Source organism: Diplotaxodon limnothrissa, linkage group LG6, assembly GCF_057381915.1.
Source record: "Diplotaxodon limnothrissa isolate DT_005_m linkage group LG6, D_limnothrissa_male_GT1.1, whole genome shotgun sequence".
NCBI lineage: Eukaryota > Metazoa > Chordata > Actinopteri > Cichliformes > Cichlidae > Diplotaxodon > Diplotaxodon limnothrissa.
The window spans coordinates 40869993-40889772 of NC_140601.1; the positions used below are offsets into that span (position 1 = coordinate 40869993).

Genomic DNA, 19780 nt, shown 5'->3' on the forward strand with positions numbered 1-19780 from the left:
TGACCTCAATAAACATTGTTTGGTTGATTTCTTTTTTTTTTTTTTTTTTGGCCTGTCCCGTTTGGCTCTTTTGCCATCAGAATTGTTGTCTAAAGGCAAAGAAAGATGCCCAACGGATTTACTTTACCAAACTGACCATCCCAGCCTTGCCGTAATGGTCCATTTGATTCACCTTTTATTGTTTATTTTATTTTCACTTACTGAATACGGGACAGACTTGACTGGGGGAAAGAAGGGGAGAAAGAAAGAGGGAAAGAGAAACAGCTGAGAAGAGGGACGGGGGAGAAGGGCAAAAGACAAAAACCAACAGAACGGGCAGAGAAAAAAAATGCATATATCAATCACCTGGATCACCTGCTGAGAAAGAAAAAAGAAAGCAAGCAGAAGAGAACAAGAGTAATAGAATAAACAACATCACAATGATATATGGGAATATGACAGTAAATACTAAATGTTAAACATTATTGTGCAGCACATAAGATCAACAGAACACAGTGTGCTTTGAGGTAGGAGCCAAAAAGGGTGTAGTTTGTGGGTGTGATCACCCGTGTGTACACCTGTGAGCATGGACGCGCTTGTTTTTTGTTTTTTTAAAAGGTTCCTTCATGTAATGATCTGCTAGAGGGTGTGGGGGGGCCACAGCCCCGTCCTCCAGGGCGTGAAGCAGGTGTGGAGGAGATCAAAACTCCAGACATCCAGAGGCCCCCAGAACACAAGAGACCAAGGAAGACCAACAGAGGGGCAGCTGCGCCACTGTCCCGGAAAGAGCTGAGGAGAGTCCCAGATGAGGGCTCACTCAGCAGCCGCGGAGCAGAAGCCAGGGGGGGTTGCAGTGACGCGCCCGTGAGCTCCGCCGGCAGCCAGCTGCGCCTGAGTGACCGAGCCCCAGGCCGAGAGGCCGGGGGCACCCCACCTCCGAAGTGGCCCGAGCGAGCCCCAGGCTCCAGGCCCCGATAAGCGGCCGCCAAGGAGTGAGCCGGTGTGTACCTGGACGCCCATCCCCGGACACAAAGAACCACCAACGCACCGATGTCTGAGGGGGTCCGCCACTGGCAGGGGAAGTGGTGGTAGGGGGAGATAGGCCTCCAAACCTTGGAGGGCCTGAGATGTCCCCAGAGAGGTGGCGTCTGATACCCAACCTGACATATAGACACAGACATACAGGCACACACAGATACAAACATCCATTCCCACCCTCATGCTCTCATATGCACTTACTCCACACTCAACCAACGTGGAGACAGACATAAAGAGACGCTGTACACACGATCACACTCCCCAAGCGTACTCTACAAACCGGGTCTAGGTGCCCTCGCCCCTGGAGGGGGGAACTGCACCCAGACCCAGGTGGTGTTTGGTTGATTTCAAGGTCTCAAATGCTAGTTTAACATAGAACAATGTTAACTTTTTAAAGTATTGTCACATTTAGAGTAAAACTGGACAAAAAGAAGGATGTGCTTTATGGTGTGACTATATCCTCTATTGTTTTAGTGAGGTGGTGCAGAAAAAAACCCATTTGGTGCCCACCCTAATCAGGTTTAATGTAGAGTGAAAGAAAACTAACCTGCATTACATTTGCAACCATTTTTTGTTACCTGGCTTTTCACATATCCAAGCATAAGAGATATTTCTGTTTATTAAGTCTGCAGATACAAATAAATGCATAGATTTGTCCTGTAAGGGTAACACAGATTCTTTACCTTACTATTTAGGACTAATTGTGTTTTTGTGTCTAGTCACCCACCAAAAAAACAAAAAAAATCTGCAATGGGTGACATCATTTATATACAGTCAATGTTTATAGCAGATATAGTTCCACTGATCATGGAAAACAGTCATCTGGTTGTCATAAAGTAGTGTTTTTGGTTTTTATCCCACTGGGAAACGTGATTTCTTGGAGTCCTCGCTTCCTGAGTACAAATGCAAAAAGTTCACTTGAGCATTTGTGGGATGTGTCTGACGCACAGAGGCCTCACACTTTGACCTTCAGGGCCCGAAGTACCGACTGCCAAATTCCTGGGGTCTGTCCATGCCTTGACAGGTCAGAGTTAAACTGAAGGCACAGTTGGATGTGTACAAAGGTAGCAAAACACTGTAGTATAAAAATGTCAGAGATATATTTTGGAGAATGGTGCATCAAATCTGAAATATGCTCTATTTAGTGTTATTATTATTTATCAATAAAGACTTGGTCTTATCATTTCTTACCAGTGTCCCAGTTTACAACAGTTAATTATAGTTCTTAGTCTTGAAGCGTTTTTTTCTTTTAAATATCTAAGTTGTTTGTATCCAATCTCAGATCTTTACTGACTCTTCTGTTAAACATGCTCTTGCAGTGAATCGTATGTGAAATATTTCTGTGATTGAATAACTAAATATGAGATCCATTTTTCTAGTGAATATAATTAACTCATGTTTAAATAAATAAATAAATATAGATTCCAGTGTTTGTCTGTCTCTGGCAACCATGTGTGACTATTTCACTGTGCTTACATGGGATTTGTCAGATGTGTCAGATAAGTGAAGGACAGCATTGCCCACCTTTGAGCACCAGATCATCATAAAGTTGTTCGACATACTCAGACTCAACAAACCCAGTGAACTTCTGTCCCGGGGCCAGTAAAAAGTATACTGGGCAGCTGGATGGATAATGAGTTGACGAATGCAATGAACTGAAGCAAACTATTCTTGGCAAGCAGTTTTTCACCACAGTCAGTATTTTTACTTTAACACTGTGCGGTCATCATAGGTGGGATATTTAACCCGATAAAATGTTATATTTCAAAGCTGTTAAGTACAGATGTAAGGATGACATAGAAGGGTTAAAGAGAGTGTATGAGGCAAGGAAAATAAAGACACTGTGCTTAGAGTCAATGAAAACAGCAGGAGGGCTGCATTGGTGCAGGACTCAGAACAAATCTTTCACTTATATATGCAGTAAAAAGAATGTAGCGAGCAACACATCTGCTAATAAAACGTTTCAGCTCAGGTGGACTCAAACAGAGAGCAGCAGCGATGATGCTCAGGATCGCTTTGCTGTACCATAAAAGATAAAAGCACAATTGCACCTCCACTCACACATGGTGAAGCAGCCTGCAGAAGATGGAGACACTGTGGTCAGAAAAGGATGGACACGGTCAGCAACGATACTCAGGCAGGCTCTGCAGGTTAAACAATGCTGAGTTAGTACTAAACAGCCCAAATATCCCCCAGGACAACCACTAGCATGAACCGCTGATGCAAGGAAAGATGCATCCACTCCCCCGCTCATGCCAGTTACACCAAATTCTGACCATCCAAATGTCACAGCAGAAATTGAGACTCATCAAACCAGGTAACGCTTCTCCAATCTTCTCCAATTTTGGCGAGCCTGTGTGAACTGTAGCCTAGGTTTCCTGTTCTTAGCTGACAGCAGTGGCACCTGGTGTGGTGTTCTGCTGCTGTAGCCCATCTGCTTCGAGACTAAGGCTACGTTCACACTGCAGGCGAAAGTGCATCAAATCCGACTTTTTTGACCGTATGCGACCCATATCCCATCATGGTATGACAGTGTGAACGGCACAAATCCGATATTTCAAATCCTATGTGGTACTGAGCCCGATACATATCTGATGTTTTAGAAAACGACTGCTGTTTGAAAGGTCATGCCGCATTAAATCCGTCTTTTACGTCACTGACACAAGACAGACGCCAATTATCAGCGCCCGAGAAGACATCGTGAACGCTTCCTGGCCATCCAGTGTAGATGTCAGTGAAACTGTCGGGAAGACAACGTTGGAGAAACGTGAACATTTTATTTGTACTGTATAATCTGCAGATTCTGACAGAAATCTGCAGCTATCCTTTGAAGCACCGCTCCTCTAAAACAGCAATAAGGATCATTATTAGGACATTTGTTAATAACAAAATAACTTTTTAACTTAAAGCAAAATTGAGAAACGTAAAGTCTGAAACAAGTCTTTTAAGGCCATTAGTCAAACAATACTGTTTGCTCTGGGTCTAAACAGAGCGCGTTGTGTGCGTTTGCTGTCACGTTTTATTTGTAGTGTGAACAAGCAGACAAAAAAATCGGATGTGATCAAAAAATCAGAATTGAGCTTTAAGACCTGCAGTGTGAACGCAGCCTAAATGTATCTTTGGATAGGTTCTGCATATCTTGGTTTGCATACCTTGAGTTACTGTTGCCTTGTTATCAGGGCGAAGCTGTCTGGCTTTTCTCCTCTGACCTCTGGTATCAATGAGGGATTTTCAACCAGAGAACTGCTGCTGACTGGATATTTTCTCTTTTTTGGACAATTCTCTGCGAACCCTAGAGATGGTTGTGTGGGGAAATCCCAGCAGATCAGCAATTTCTGAAGTAATCAGAGCAGCCTGGCACAAACAACCATGGCAGTTTCAAAGCCGTTTAATTACATTTCTTCCCCATTCTCCTGCTCGGTTTTAGATTCAGCTGGTAGCCTTAACCTTGTCCACATGCCTAAATGCACCGAGTTGTTGCTATGTACATGCCTGATTAGATATTTATCACGATTAGTTATTTATATCACTTTAATGAGCAGCTGAAACAGTGTACTTAACTGAGTGTTACTCTGGGCTATTGTGACCAAAATAAGCAGGGTATAAGCCTCTGAATAAAACGTGACTACATAATGAGCTTTAGTGATCTGGTGAACAAAAATACATTTTTGAGAAAAAAAAAAGTATATCAAGTTGTTGCCTGGAGACCAAATGTAGAAAAGGAAATATTTAGAAGTTACGACAGAAAATATGTACAAGGAGAATTTATGTTCTCACATCTTAATCTGGCACTATATATTTCCCTCAGCCTACAGTGAAAGCTTTTTAAATTGACGCATTAATCATAAAACTCGATGCAGTTATGCAAGGAACCTCTGGAAGGTTACATCATGATAATGTGTGTTTAGCAGCTTCTAAAAATATCTCTGCCATCTAACACCAGAGTAAACTTTCACGTCTGCTTAGTTCCACTGCCTGAGTCTATTTTGGTTTATATGCCTAAGGACTGATTGTGCATTACCAGAGGAGCTTCATGGACTCATTTAAAGTGTCACATGGGATATTCTGCCTCTGGGCATCCACAATCCCACAGCTATACCTGGGAGGCCCTGCACAAATGTCCATGTAAAGCCTGCATTGTAACTGAACTTGCAGGAAGCATGTGACCTCCACCCTACCTCCAGATGCACTCTGTTGCAGGTGTGCAAGGTTAAACAAGGTCCTTGCCATGCCTCATTTGGAATCTGTTCTCTGTCTCATCTGTTCAGCTTTCTGGCCTTTTGTGACCTGGAGAGTCAAAGGAAGGTGAAGCACCAGATGAGCTCTGAATGCATATTGTGCAGGAGGCAGGTCATGCAGAAGTAAAATAACCTCTCAAGTGTACAGAGTAAACAGAAAGAAAGAGGGTCACAATGACCACAATCAATTAACAAATTCAAAACAAGAACTATTCAGGCTGAATGGGCCAAATCCCACGGGCTTTTCTTTGTTTTTTTTTAGGGAACTCACTATTAGAACTATTGACCTGGGCGGCTCTCAGACAATGTGAACAAGAATGCAAAGTATTTCAGTTCTAACAACATGGGAGCAGTGAATGGGGCAACCTTGAGTTTATCAAAAGCTCACAAGCCTGTGAAGCATCCATAATGCAGCTTATGGTATGGTGACATAAGAAATCATTCCTGATTTTCCCCTATATTGCAAGAAAAACGAGCTTACTGCCTTAAAATGGAAATAATATATGCTTTCCACAGGTGATGGCTGCAGAGCATCTGCACTGACCTGGCTGATTTTTGACATGATGCGTTTTGCAGTCAGGGGTGACAATGCAGGTCAGCTTTTCACAATCCGGGAGCAAACTGCATCATGCTACGACGTTGCACATCTGCAGCTTAAATCTAAAGCCACGCAGGGAAAATGTGAAATCCCACTCAGCAGCTCTGTTGTTGCCATATGGTCTTTTTTCCTTCTGAATGCTGGAGGAGAAACGTCTCTGCTGTCACCGCTGCAGCAGTGACAGCAGAGAGCGATGAGCATCAGCATCGAGCCGAGGCACAGCTGTAATAAGGAGAGGGTGGGGGTGCAGTTCTAGAAGATTCTGCAGGAATCATACGAGTGGACCCCATTTCACTGGTTTATTGTGGGAACTGTATTACTAAGCTAGGTGGTTAGCCTTCCCTGCCAAAGCCACAACCTGCACACAGTGGTGGGGACTAAAGGGTTTGGGGTGAGTTTTTTGCCCTTTAGTATTCATGCTTGCAGATTACGTGGGAATTTCAAATAACTGTAGACATGTCGGCTTTGCCTAACGCTGCATGCTAATAATAATCATAGGTGTCATTCTCATTCCTTTAGCTACCAGCTATTCAGCTAGTTAGACGTCAACCGGCTGGTTATTTAGAGCAAACGAACTTATGGGCCAAGCGAACTACAAGAAATGTCAGCTATCACAACGTTAGGAATTTGTCAGCCACATTTAAAGTCAGCTCACAACCGTAAATTAAACTTGAGGTTGACTTTTGGCGCAGACAGGCTAACCTAACAGCAAAAGATTTAGCTAGTTAGCGACTTGCTAGTTACGTTATAGGTCGTTTATAGGATGAGCATTGACGAGTCTAACGTCTGCGAACTACGCTCTTCACCCACCATCATCATATTCACACTTTCATAATCACATAGAGCGGTCATTGATGCTATTTACATTGTGACACAGTGAATTTGCCCCATAGATATTCCGCTTATTAAGTTAGCTTTGAGCTAACGTTGATGCTAGTGGACGTTAGCCTGCCTTGTTGCCTGAATCACCATCAGCATCTCTTTGTTTTACGCTATGTTTGAATCTCCCATTTAATCACTGGGGTATATAATGTTACCCTCCTCATAAATGTGTTTATTGCAGATCCAATGACTGGAACAGACTGATTCATCCTCCTCACTGCAGAAATGTCAAGTAAGACACTGGGAGTGTTTGAAACAGTTAATTATAGTCAGGCTCTTTGTAGGTGATGGTATCTAAATGCATCAGACCTGGTGTTTCAGTTTATCCATGCGAAGTGATATGACAAGAGTTGTGGAAGTTAGATTGGACAGGACTGATTCGCTTTTTTTTTTTTTTATTAATTTCTTTCCCGAAACAGAGAGACCATCCTATGCCCCTCCACCTCCCCCTGCCCCTACAACTGTAAGTATTCTCAAATATACATCCACACCCATGGGTTTTTATTTAAAACCTTTCATTCTGTTTCAGCCCCAACTCCAGCCACCCCCTGGTTTTTTTTTATGTCACACAAAATGGAGATTTTTATTTTGTTTTCAGGTACTGGAGGAAATCACAATCATCGATCAGAAATAAATGCAGTTTAAAAAATACTGGGAAAGACTTTCAAGTGGTATGTGGGATTTATAGCAGATTTGCATGTTTTGTCAGGGCCTTGTAGTCGCTCAGGTGCAGTGACAAATATAGAGCATATTTTATTTTTTTTAGACTTGGTCAAAAGAAAGCAATGCACGAAAAGTGGCACTGAAGAGTGAATGAAGAATAACTAAAACTAATAATTAATTAATAAAAAAGATTTAGTATCAGAGTACATCTTAAAGTAAAAGTACTCATTAAGTAGAATCGTATACATGATATTGATTGTATTGGATCATAATGACGGATTCACTGATATTCACACAGCGTCCTACACAAAACGTGTGTGAATCAGAAAGAGATGGCTGCATCTCTACTGAAATCCAAGGAGCCAAAGTGCAAATAGAGCTACATGAGTGTACAAACACCATCATGAACTATCATAACATCTCATTTTAGCTTCGTTCATACATGTTGCATTCAAATAAAACATGTATTTGGCTTTCACGTGATTGCCGTAACCTGTGTAGTTTCTGTGTACTTTGTGTGGGAGAACAGGGAAAGGTGGATCTAATGCTGAGAGGTAGTCAGAAATATCAAACTTACTCTTTGCTCCACATTTAGTTAGGATCCAGCTCACGCATATGCAATAAAATGATTGCATCCAAAATATAATTGCATTGAATAAGAAAGCAACATAGAGGAACACAGCATCAGCCCCAGACATCAGTTTTAGTTTTAATACCTCATTGAATATGTTTTAAGTTTTGATGAGGAGACACTTAAGCAGGGTCCTGATTGGTTCTTTTCAGTCACACAAATAAAACCAGAATATTAGTGCTAGGCTCATATAGATTTCATGATGACATTTTTTTCCCCAAGATGTCCTCATGTGATACTTTTAGCAACAGTTCTACCAGATAAATGCAATTTAACATTTGCAGCGTTTGGCCTGTTTTATACAAAAAAAATAATCTCATATAATAATAATAATAGGCTTACTGGCAAAAACAGTCTTAACACAGTTACTTAACTTTAAAAAATGTTTGTTTGTTTTTTTAAACAGATTTAACTCTAAATGAATTTTGCCCAGTTGCCCAACATGACTCTAATTTATGCTTCAGGAGTAAAAGATTTCTTTTGAGAGGACCTATCAGAGTCTTCTGCTCTGAATCCTTAATTTTTTATATTTTACTAGCCGTAATTTTCAGCCTGTTAGTGCTTGTTGTTAGACTAAAAAGCCACACATAGATCAAGGCAGATATGGAACGGCACCAGGCTCAACAGTGAAAGTCTGTTTCTGATTTTACTGTCGTTTGCACTACAGATACATCTCAAACAATATTATTTGAGATGTATCTGTTGTTAAAGTAGCATTAATCACTTTGGGAAGGGGATAAACTTTATTCCTACTAGGAATAAAAATAATTCAGGAGAGGCAAAATTATGGAGACCAGAGGGGAAGAAATCTCCTCCAGCAAATTACACCAAGGACCTTTAGTACAGTTTGTGCTTGATTTTGTTTAGTCACAGAATGATGTGCTGACACACCACTGCTGTATTTTCCTATAGCACCAGCATGAATTCAAGTTTCTTTATTTTTGCATTTTCCCAGCTTCTTTCATTGGTTTCTTTATTATTTTTTCGTTGTCTTGGGCTTTCCCCTCTTCTTCTTTTAGGTCATTTCTCATTCGTGTTTCTGTCTCATTTGTTTCCATCAGCAAATGCCCAACACCACCGGGTTTGTGGGGTACAACCCATACAGCCATCTGGCCTACAACAACTACAGACTGGGAGGGAGCCAAAGCAGCAACAGTCGGGTAACGGTATGAATATTAACATAGAAGAACAAAACAAATAAATAAAGGCAGTGACTGAAAGTATAAGGCAAACCAGAAAAGCTTGCTCTAGTGAAATGAAGACGCTGCAGATGAGGCCTTTGCAAGCTATAAGACTGACTTTTCTTTGTTTGGAGTAAATCAGGTTAGACATAATTTTGCTTTCCTACAGTAGAAACTCATTCCGGTACTGAGACCGAATCAGAAATGATGCATACCATCCCAAACTCCCTCTGCTGCCTCCTTCATACTGCAGACCTGCTAAGAGTCCATCTGTGTCTATTCAAATCCCACCTGCCTTTCAAAGTCTGCATTTCTGACAGCCATGTTAAGTAACCCATGCCATCATGTTGCCATGGCATTAAAGACTTTGCTGCTCGGCATGGCTCTGGCTGCTGAGCAGTAATTTAGTCGCTGCATGCAAGCTGTGGTTGGCTGCCTCTGATAATGGCATTATGTCTCGCACTGAGCAAATCTCAGCTTAAGTGAGATTTTTCTATTTGATTTTTTCCCCCCACAGTCTGCGTTGTTGCAGTGCACTCTGTGGGCTTTCTTCTTCTTGTTTATACCTCCAAACTGTCATCAATGCAATCGAGTTAAATGATAAGAAGCTCCTTTAATGGATCTTGTGTTTAAACCTGAACATAATCACCTGCTTGTAGCGTCACAAGCTTCAGCCTAGCTTAGCTATAGTGTTTCTGTGGATGCCTCGTCACTGCACAGCAGGCGTATCTCAAGGTGACTCTTTTTCCTTTCTTTACCAGAATTCCTCTGGAATAAATATCCCAAAGCCACCCAAGCCTCCCGATAAGCCACTGATGCCATATATGAGATACAGTCGCAAGGTAGGTACAGTGTTTAACTGCTCCCTTTTGCATCATTATGTGCTCAGCTGGAAGAGAGGGATGCTTTGATTTGAACATAGTTTGCATAGTAAGATGTACATTTTGTCTTGGTAGTTGTTTATCGAGGTAGGTGTGAAGCCAGATTAAGCCAGGAATTACTTAGAACTGTCTACATCACATAGTGGGATTTCTGAGCTTGGAAATGCAGCTTAAAGCACACGGCCTCCTCTGGTTTGTGACCTCTCTGCAAAGAGATAACCACCTATAGCCCCTCCAACCCAACCCAACCCCACACCCATGTCTGGTTCTCATCACCAGGTTTGGGATCAAGTAAAAGCCTCCAATCCTGATCTGAAGCTATGGGAAATTGGGAAGATAATCGGTGGCATGTGGAGGGACCTCACTGATGAGGAGAAACAGGATTATTTGAATGACTACGAAGCAGAGAAGGTTGGTTGTTTTACAAGGGGTGTTTATGGGGTTTTTCCTGATGGGTGACAGTAGATGTGTCCCCGCTAGCTGTGGGTCCCTCCAGTCATCATTCCTTCCTGAATAAACCTCTTTCCTCATCTTGTCCTAGATACAAGGGTCCACATTGTTGTGTCTGCTTGCCTTTTCTGTTTCCTTGTCATTCCTTCATCTTTTCCACTGTAGATTGAGTATAATGAGAGCATGAAGGCCTATCACAACTCGCCAGCCTACCTGGCCTATGTAAATGCAAAAAGCCGGGCCGAGGCAGCTCTGGAAGAGGAGAGTCGCCAGAGGCAGTCCAGGCTGGACAAGGATGAGCCTTACATGAGTATTCAGCCAGCAGAGGATCCAGATGGTAAGGCCCCCTGGGCTCTTTAGAGCACTGCCACAGAGTTGTAATTATTGTAGCACGACCACACAGCGTTGCGAGCGCGCACACCCAGAGAATGTGTTATCCCCCCCCCTCCTCCTATAGCGCTACAACCATTAACATCTTTGGTAATGGTACCTTTGAAACGCCATTTCTGCTTTCAAGCTTCCAGCCTGGGACCAAAATTTGCCTTTGTTTTGCACACGTGTTTACATTTTGTAGATATTTTTGGCAATGGTTAAGACATAATTGCAAAATTTACATTCTTTGCTCTGTTGTTATAAAGCCTGACTGATGCACGCACACACACACACACACACACACACCATGTTAGACAGAAGCCAGAAGAAAACGTTTGAGTTACACCCACCTCAAGGAAATGATGCTTGTCTGGGGTCTGGCTGAGTTACAGTAGACGATAATGATGCACAGGAAAACTACAGATAAAACCGTTGCTATTTAGAAACACCCCAGACCATAAAAATGTCAAAGCTGGTATCCCAGTGGGCTTTGTTCTTAACAAACTGCACGTACAGCGACGATTAAATAAGATTTAGCTCTCCGGGTGGAGAGAACAGAGATCACTCTTTATTAAAGTCTTCGTGCACTTCTACTCTAAACATCAGTTTGTTGCATTGTTTATGAACATTAAAATGGGTATTTTTGAGGTGCTGTGGTTTGACTCTACTAGAAAATAACCTGAAACAGTGTTCGACGTGGAGACCTTACCTTTTGAGAAATATCCCACACATTAGTGAGACGTCATTTGTGATCATAGAGAAGCTTAATGCTCTCACACGGCATTCGGAGTGGTAATGGTTTCCTGTTTTTGTGTCTTGAGCACCTATGTGGCAAACGACATTCATTTCTGCTCTCTGGAAAGTTTCAAAAGGTGCACACAGAGGTGCACAGCACCAGCAACCTCAGGTGATACCCAGTGAGCAAGGGCGAAGCTTGCCACAACAAAGTCAAAGCAAGTCTGCTAAATGGAAAAATGGCGAAAACACAGGTGGATTGTTGTTAATGGGTAAGAGTAAATGGATGTCTTTTTAAACATGTATATGGAGTATAAAAATACACTGTTTCCAGCAGAATTGCACTGTATTTGTTTCTGTAATAAAGTTTAGTCCCTTTAAATAAGAAATTACCACAAGCAGTAGGTTCCTCAAACATCCCTGCAATAGTCCCTGCTCTTCTCTGAAGCCTCGGTGAACTCAACAGCACCAGGTCTCCACCTGCTGCAAGGCCTGGTTTGTGGGGCCATCGTTCTCGCAGCGGATTTCCAGAGCAGAACAAGAACGACTGCTTCAAGCTGCAGTTTAAGCTGTTGAAGCTGGAGTCTGTCCGACGGCAGGGGGAGGGATTTAAGATGCTTATATTAAGAGCCTTCAATAACTTCCAATGTATAATCATACATCACGTGAAAACTGTGACTTTATCATTGTCTCACATCGTTGTAGAGCAATTCTGGCAGAGTTTCTTTACAGCTTTGCTTCAGTTCATTCAAGTTTGTGGGCGCTGGTTAATGCACAGGATCATGATCAGGTTGAGGTCTGGACTTAGACTGGGACCACCACCATGCATCTTCATTCTATTTCAGTCATTCTGTCGCAGATTTGCTGCTGGACTAGGGATTTACTTCCTGTTTAGTGGCTGAAATCGGGCCAAGCTTTAGTTTGACTCAAGAATTTTTTGCGGTCTGGTCCTGTGGCTGTAAAAAAACAAGCCCAAATCATCAGCCCCCTACCATCGTGCTGACAGTATGAGGAGTTGTGGTGGTGCTGTGCAATCTGATCAAACGTCTCCACTTTGGTCTCATTATTATTATGTCTCGTGGTTTGTTCAGATGCAACTTTAGAAACTTAAGAGAACTCTACCAAACAAGCCATACTTGTTCCGTCCTCTTCTAATTGCACTACGATTATTATGATTAGATTCAAAGATTCAAGATTCAAAGCATTTATTGTCATATGTACAGAAGACATAGCATTTCTCTGTGCAGTGAAATTCTTCCTTCTTGCTGTCATAAAGACAAATGAGGATAAAAAAAATAATGGAAGATAAATAAGTACAAAAATAAATAAGTGAAGACAAGTGAGGTTTGCAGATGTCGACGTAGATGGATGTACATGTACGTACGCTGATGATTGTTACTTTTATTATTACTACTACACACTTTAAATTTTCTCCTCCGCTCATAGTTCACAAGGTTTGTACCATAAATATGCTACTAATGCTGAATTAATTATTTATTTTTGCTAATCCGATGGTGTTGGAGCTGTGGTAGCAGATTGGTGGTCTTAACGTTGGCTGCTGAAACTATTTTTCATGCATTTTATTTTCTCTGTTGTAGACTTGATGTGGCAGTCATGTGACAACACACTATGTTTTAAACAGGGGAGTATTAAACATTAACGAGTTAAAAAACAAAGCAAAATAACAGATGTGAGATTATGTCGATTAGAGTTTCTGAATGTCGGTTTTGATTAGTTTTCGATTAATTGGCTAACTCTAGTCTGAACTTGGGGTGAAGTTGCTGGGAAGTCGACCCCTGGGAAGATCCTGAACACACCTGAATGCTCCAGACCAGCAAACTTCCAGTGGTGGTTACAGTCGATTACGATCAGTTCATCGGGTGCATGATTAGCAGAACCTGGCTACCACTTTATGCTCTTACTTTCTGTGGAAGGAGACGGTGGATTCCATAGAGTCCTGTAAAAACGCTGTTTCACTCGACCAAATTTCAAGTCCTGCTAAATGTATATGTCACTCTGTGCCAAGCTGTGTGACATATTACAGTTGATTGTTAACTACCCATCAATTCATGTTCTTTTCTTGGCTGCTGATCGAACCTACCATCACAGGGGATGAGACTGTCACAGCTGACAGGCTAAAAGGCAGGTTACACCCTGACTGCATTATTAATCCATTAGTGTTAACTATTTAACTTACTTAATAATTAGTTTAACTACTTAATATTTGTGGTGCTGACTAGCAAACCTTGACTGGTCATGCACGTCATCTCAAAACCTTTCTAGGAACAAGTCTTGCCAGTCAACAGACATTAATTTTAACACATTATTCAAAAATTAATTTAATTGTGTGCTTAGTGGGAAACAGTCAAATCTGATTAAAAAACACATTTTAAATGTCAGAAAACTTTTCAAAGCGTTTTCCACCTGGAGGTCTATGTACAACTCAACAGTTTGTGGTCTAATATAAATTTCCCCACACAACCACAGTTTGTTAATTGCTGAGCACTGAATACATAATTTACTTTATCAGTCAGCGTGAGCTTGTGAAAGCTTTGTGACATTTATGGTTAATTTCCACTCATCTGGGCCCATAAATCACTCGCCGTGCTCATATAGAGGAAATGTTTTGCATACAGCGCAGTCTTGGGATAGGTTTTAATTTCTAATGAAAATCTCTTAGGTGGCTTTAACAAAGCCGTGCACATGCACTGCTGCGCTTTGACATCTTAACCTGCACTTAAACATCTTATACACACTATTACACACTCACTACAATTACAGGACTCTACACACTGTCACTTCAACAAATGCCACTTAAATGCTCATTGCACAGTTTTGCACAAACTGTATATACCAGCTTGTCTTAAATTCTCTAAATATTTAATGCATTTTTCTTCATTATTATTATTATTATTGCTATTTTTCTGTTATTTTCTTCTTAATATAACTGCACACTTTCTATATGTTCATGTAAAGCTGAGGAGCACGAGCCAAAGATTTTCATTATGGGTAAATGTTGCTACACTGCTTATCTGTACATGACAATAAAACTTGAAATTGAGCAAATTCAAACGACGGTTCAAGTCAAAGCTGTAATCGGTGTCAAAGATGCTTTCAGGATTTCTGTGCATTTATTGGGAATACATTCCCAAATCAGTGGTAACAGGGTAATTTAGCATGAATATTTTCTTCAGGCTGTGTTTGTAGGTTTTTACCTTAATGCACAGTCGTCCTGTACTTACAAGACAACACAGAGAAACATTTACTGATGAATGTAAATTGCAGAGTACGGCTTAAAACATCTGTCCACATACTGTGGGTTATAATTGGCTGCCTGTGCCATTCACCTACTTTGCTTAGGGATGTGTTTGGACATAATGGCATATACTTAGCTCGAACTCTGTATAAATATTGAGCCATATCCTCCGTATGTTTACGCCGTCTTCATACATGTTTGCGTGATTCTGTTTGTATTGTTTACGCTGGTTTTTTGCTGAAGCCTCTTTTGCTTTGCTTTCTGAAAGGCCCATAAACGTGTACGGCAACAACTCAGATGAGTTTCTTGTCTTCAGATTACGACGACGGGTTTTCTATAAAGCACTTGGCCGCGGCTCGTTTCCAACGAAACCACCGTCTGATCAGCGAAATCCTCAGCGAGAGCGTCGTCCCAGACGTGCGATCCGTCGTCACGACCGCTCGCATGCAGGTCCTCAAACGGCAGGTCCAGTCCCTGATGGTTCATCAGGTAGGATCAAACTGGGATGTTTAAACGCTCACTGACGGCTCTGTTTTTATCAGCTCGTTAATTCCTAACTGTGGTGCCTGCGTGTCTCGTTTCCCAGAGAAAACTGGAGGCAGAGTTGCTTCAGATTGAAGACCGCCATCAGGACAAGAAGAGAAAATTCATCGACGCCACAGAGTCGTTCACAAACGAGCTCAAAAGGGTACGGCGTCTTTTACATTGAACTCTGTCATTGCCTACTTGCACGCAAGCTTCACTTTGCGTGACGTGTGCAGCTCTGGTTATGGGCCTTTCTCCATCTGCCACGCAGGCCCAAGCTGCAGCTAACTCCATCCACATGTTCTGGCAATCATATAGCTGTCATCATTCACAATTTGTAGCCTCCATTATAACTGTTATTTTGTGCAATGGGCTGCAGTTCCCGGTGTGGACAAAAGGTGGCGCCATTTATATTTTACAGAGCTTGTTAAAGACAGAACAAGTCTTTAAGTTGACAGACCTGCTGTAGGTGCTCCCTAGACAGCTGTGACATCACATTCAGCCTGCACAAACATGTTAACACCAGAGTTATACTGGTCATGTTTTCCAGTAACTTTTTGTTTCTGTCTTGTTCTTTCTTAGTGTGTTTAGAGCGAGTGTGTTTAGTTTTCACCAGTTTAAGCTTTACAAGTATTAGAATATAAAGGAGGTATGATAACAGGAATTCAGGATACAGATTACAGTACAAACACAACACTTTGTGAATACAGTCAACATCCTGAGTGTCAAAACATCTGCACCAAAGGCTCTGTGACCTGATCCGTGTACTTTCTAACAAGCTGTAATTTTATTTATCCTGCACAGACTTGTTAAAACCACAACCATCACAGGCTTATATTTTCCAGTGAGAACGAAACAGAAATAAAACCTTTTTTTTTTTTTAATTCCACAAGTTATGATTGAAGAAGTTCAAAATAAACAAAACACATTTTGTGTCGGCGGCTGACGTCCTAAAAGACTGAAACCAAGGAAAGTGCCTCAAGATTGTTTTTTTTAGTTTTTAAATACAGTGTTTCAGTTTTTGTCAAAGTGTAGTGATTATCTTTATTTCATTTTGCTCAAAAGCTTTCAGGTTTAGTTAACTAACCTTTCAACTCCCATTCTGAGTCATATTTAACCTTCCTGCACTATTTACTGAATCAACCAGTCTTTTCACTTGAATTTGAAGCAACTTGTACATCTTATATGATGTTTTTGAAGAAACAAATACAATTGACTAAAGACATTTTGCAAAGTGATGCACAAAGCTAACCACATGAGCCGGACGTTTAACACAATGGTACAGGTGTTATATTTTATGCATGGTAGCGCAAAATTCGGGCGTCGCTAATCATGTTGATGAAGCACGTTCAGGGTGCGCAGGAAGCAATGGATGGAAACCGTCTGAGGGGTAGGGGGTGGGAAGAGGAGAAAGACACAAATCAGTAATTTCAGATGCAGTTTGAATAAAGGTCATAGAGTGTGTTTTTGTGCATGGCATGAAAGAAGTAGTGTTTAATGTGAGCCTTGTATGACTTGTGCTATGATTTATTCATGAAAGCAGCCACTTTTACATTCCTCATTTACTTGAGTCATACTACAGAAACATGTGAAACATGTTTAAAACTACGATTTACTGCATGCACTGTTCTGTTTCTCTGCTGCTTCTCTGCCACACATCATAAGTACATCACACTGAAAAGAGTGGTGGGTGGAGGACAGCCACATGAGGTTGGAAAGTCCTGATTTAAATACCCTGAAGAGCGTTGTAGAGAGTGTGTAATGAATGTCAAGTACTGTTGTTTTGCCTGTGTGTGTGAGAGAGAGTTCTGGCAGCGTTGTGTGGTTTATAGAAGAGATAAAACTGTTTTGATGCGTTTGTGGTTTCCAAAAAGAAAATTAGGTTTGTCTTTACAGTTCTGAGAAAACAGTCAGAGGTTTCAAAAATAACTTATTTATTCCACATTTGCTGTTTGTTGTTTTCAGTTGTGCTGCATGAAGGTGGAGGTGGACATGGAGAAGATTTCTGCAGAGATTGCTGCAGCAGAAGAAGCAGCCCGCAAACGGATGGCAGAACGTGAGAAGGATGCAGGAGATCGAGGTGCAAGAGAGGCCCCGACCTGTGTGCTGGCAGAGGAAGACAAACACATTTGTGCAACACATGGCAACAAGCCCCAGCAAAACTCTCTGAGCGAAGGCAGCAACAAGGAAGGCGAGGAGACCGAATCCAGCACTACAGACGCACCAGGTGAGCAACGCTGGACACTAGTCATGGCTTGTGTCCAACGCAACACTCTGAGCAGCTTAATCTGTGGTTTAATAGCCCGGTTTAATAACACGTTTATATTCTGTGTTTCATATATTTAGACTTTTTCAGACTTCTCAATCTTATTTTGAAAGCTCAGTCCTGTCCAGGGCAATGAGATATGCAGCCATCTATCCCTAAACTCACGTGGCTCTGTTTTGAACTGCAGCTAGTCGTTGTTCAAGTTGGTAGGTCAGTCCAACCAACACTGAGCTGCAGGGACCACCATCACCTCCTGCAGTCCACGATGGTGTAGCTCGAGTCTATCGTCAGTATGATATATTTACATGTATCCTTTATATATTGTCACAAAGTGTACATGCTAGTAAAAGCATGGGTCTGTCTGCTTTCATGGCTTACCTCTAGTAACTGAAGCCTGAAAATAAAAGCGGTGATGTAAATGCTGTGAGAGAGGGACAGCGTCCGTCATCATGCTGCAAAGTTTACAAGTGATGTCAGAGGCTTAAAGCAAGGCAAGCATGCATTTTGTGTGTGTTCAGACAGCTGTGCCCTTTGCTCATTCAGCTGCACCGTCTCTGTGTCAAGCAAACAAAAATCTGCTTTAAGGTTGTCAAACAGGTGTTTCACATTGACTTTTTTACCTTCACGAGTTTTTAACAAGCACTGCTGACGTCAGATCTCTCAGAGTTTCCTTTGGTTCCGCCTGGGTTCACTGTCTTGGTCTATTTTAGTAGCAAACAACAGTGTAACAGTTCCTTGATCAAGTTCTGCACCAACAGCTTCGCCCTTCCCGCTGCACCACTGAAAACTGCTACCTTCATTCATGAGCCTCCCTTCAATATGAAAATATGTGAACTGTGATTGGAAATGCCATCCCTGCCCCAGAAATGCTGGTTGGAAGATTGAATTAATAATAACAAATACATTTCTTTGATTCAGGGAAGCCAAAGACCTCAGAGGAACCTGAGGCCCACCCCGGCAGCGAAGAGGGGGCGTCAGAGGACAAAGAGAGCGTCCCAGAGGGAGCCATGGAGGAGGGAACCAGCGACAGCAACACGGGTTCAGAAACCACCTCCGCTCAAACGGAAGACGCCACGACTAGCGAGCCATCAGAGGGGCCCAGCAGGGCGCGAGCAGCCCACTGAGTCCGGCAGCGGGCTGCGTGTGAACTGTCAGGCTGTTGGCCGGGCTGCTGCACTCTGACGATTACAGATATTGCACAGTGTCATCTCAGTTGTCAAAGCATATGAAGAGCATTCAGATGGGCTCGATGTTTAACAAGCCTGAGGCCGAGTTCGAACACTAAGGCTCGCAGACACACTCTGAAAAAAAGAAAAGAAAAGAAAAAAACCTGCACTGGAAGCCGACAAAGCAATGATAAAATCAATGGCTGCTAAATGTGCCACAGAAGCCCATGTGAAAGCACTATGTATTCTCTCCACAGACTGCGTTGCCATTTGGAAGAACCCATACACATACTGAAACATATCTTTAGCACTCTCTATGGCAGAATCCTGACTGTCGCAATTCGACCGTCACACGAAACAAACATTGCTCAGTGTTATATTGAACTTTGTATTGTTGTGTCATTGTTGCTTTTCTTGTTGTTTTTGCATGTTTTTTAAAATGAGTTGTAAAGAGTGGAGCCAAGTGACCATCTCCTCGGCAGGAGAATATTTGTTTACTCTCTGTATCAGTATTACAGTGGCAGTATTGTCTCAGGAGTTCGTAGTCATTTAGTAGTAGCTATTTTTGTTATTTATTATCAGCTTTTTTTAAATTATATTTGTGTATCGGTTGTCCTGGGGCCGGCCCAGTCCATCCGTGAGTATATCACATGATCATCAATGCTGTACAATGCTCAACTACCAGTGTTCTCAAGTTTGCTTGCTGTCAATCAAATCAAAAGCAGTATGCTTAGAACATTTGTGTGTTAAGATCATTATTGTGGTTTTCAACAGAAAGCCTTTAAATGTACCGTAATTGTGTACACAGTGTAACGAGGTTTGCTTAAACATGGATTTTCATAAAAAGCTTGAAGAACATTCATAAACATGCAGTCTTAAAATGAATTTCCTTTTGCATATTTATACCAATAAAACTTTT

At 41.8% G+C, this 19780-nt stretch overlaps 1 protein-coding gene across 4 annotated transcripts; it reads left to right on the forward strand.

Annotated features, from left to right (window-relative positions):
• The first annotated feature begins 6002 nt into the window (after positions 1-6002).
• LOC146631245 (SWI/SNF-related matrix-associated actin-dependent regulator of chromatin subfamily E member 1-like) lies at positions 6003-19780 on the forward strand. Of its 4 annotated transcripts, none has more exons than XM_085356462.1 (12): positions 6003-6244; positions 6917-6967; positions 7155-7198; positions 7334-7406; positions 9091-9195; positions 9972-10052; positions 10371-10502; positions 10707-10878; positions 15221-15393; positions 15491-15592; positions 17395-17656; positions 18614-19780. In XM_085356462.1, the coding sequence occupies exons 3-12, from the start codon at positions 7167-7169 to the stop codon at positions 18817-18819; spliced, it is 1338 nt and encodes a 445-aa protein (XP_085212588.1). In that variant the 5' UTR covers positions 6003-6244; positions 6917-6967; positions 7155-7166; the 3' UTR covers positions 18820-19780. The 4 variants fall into 4 exon arrangements, with proteins under 4 accessions (XP_085212588.1, XP_085212589.1, XP_085212590.1 ...); XM_085356463.1 differs by having other exon boundaries at positions 9091-9189; XM_085356464.1 differs by lacking the exon at positions 7334-7406.

Coding starts and splice junctions, on each gene's coding strand:
- LOC146631245 (XM_085356462.1), top strand. CDS start 7,167: ATGCCCCTCCACCTCCCCCTGCCCCTACAACT. Junction 7,407..9,090: donor CTGGGAAAGACTTTCAAGTG/GTATGTGGGATT, acceptor TGTTTCCATCAG/CAAATGCCCAACACCACCGG. Junction 15,394..15,490: donor AGTCCCTGATGGTTCATCAG/GTAGGATCAAAC, acceptor CTCGTTTCCCAG/AGAAAACTGGAGGCAGAGTT.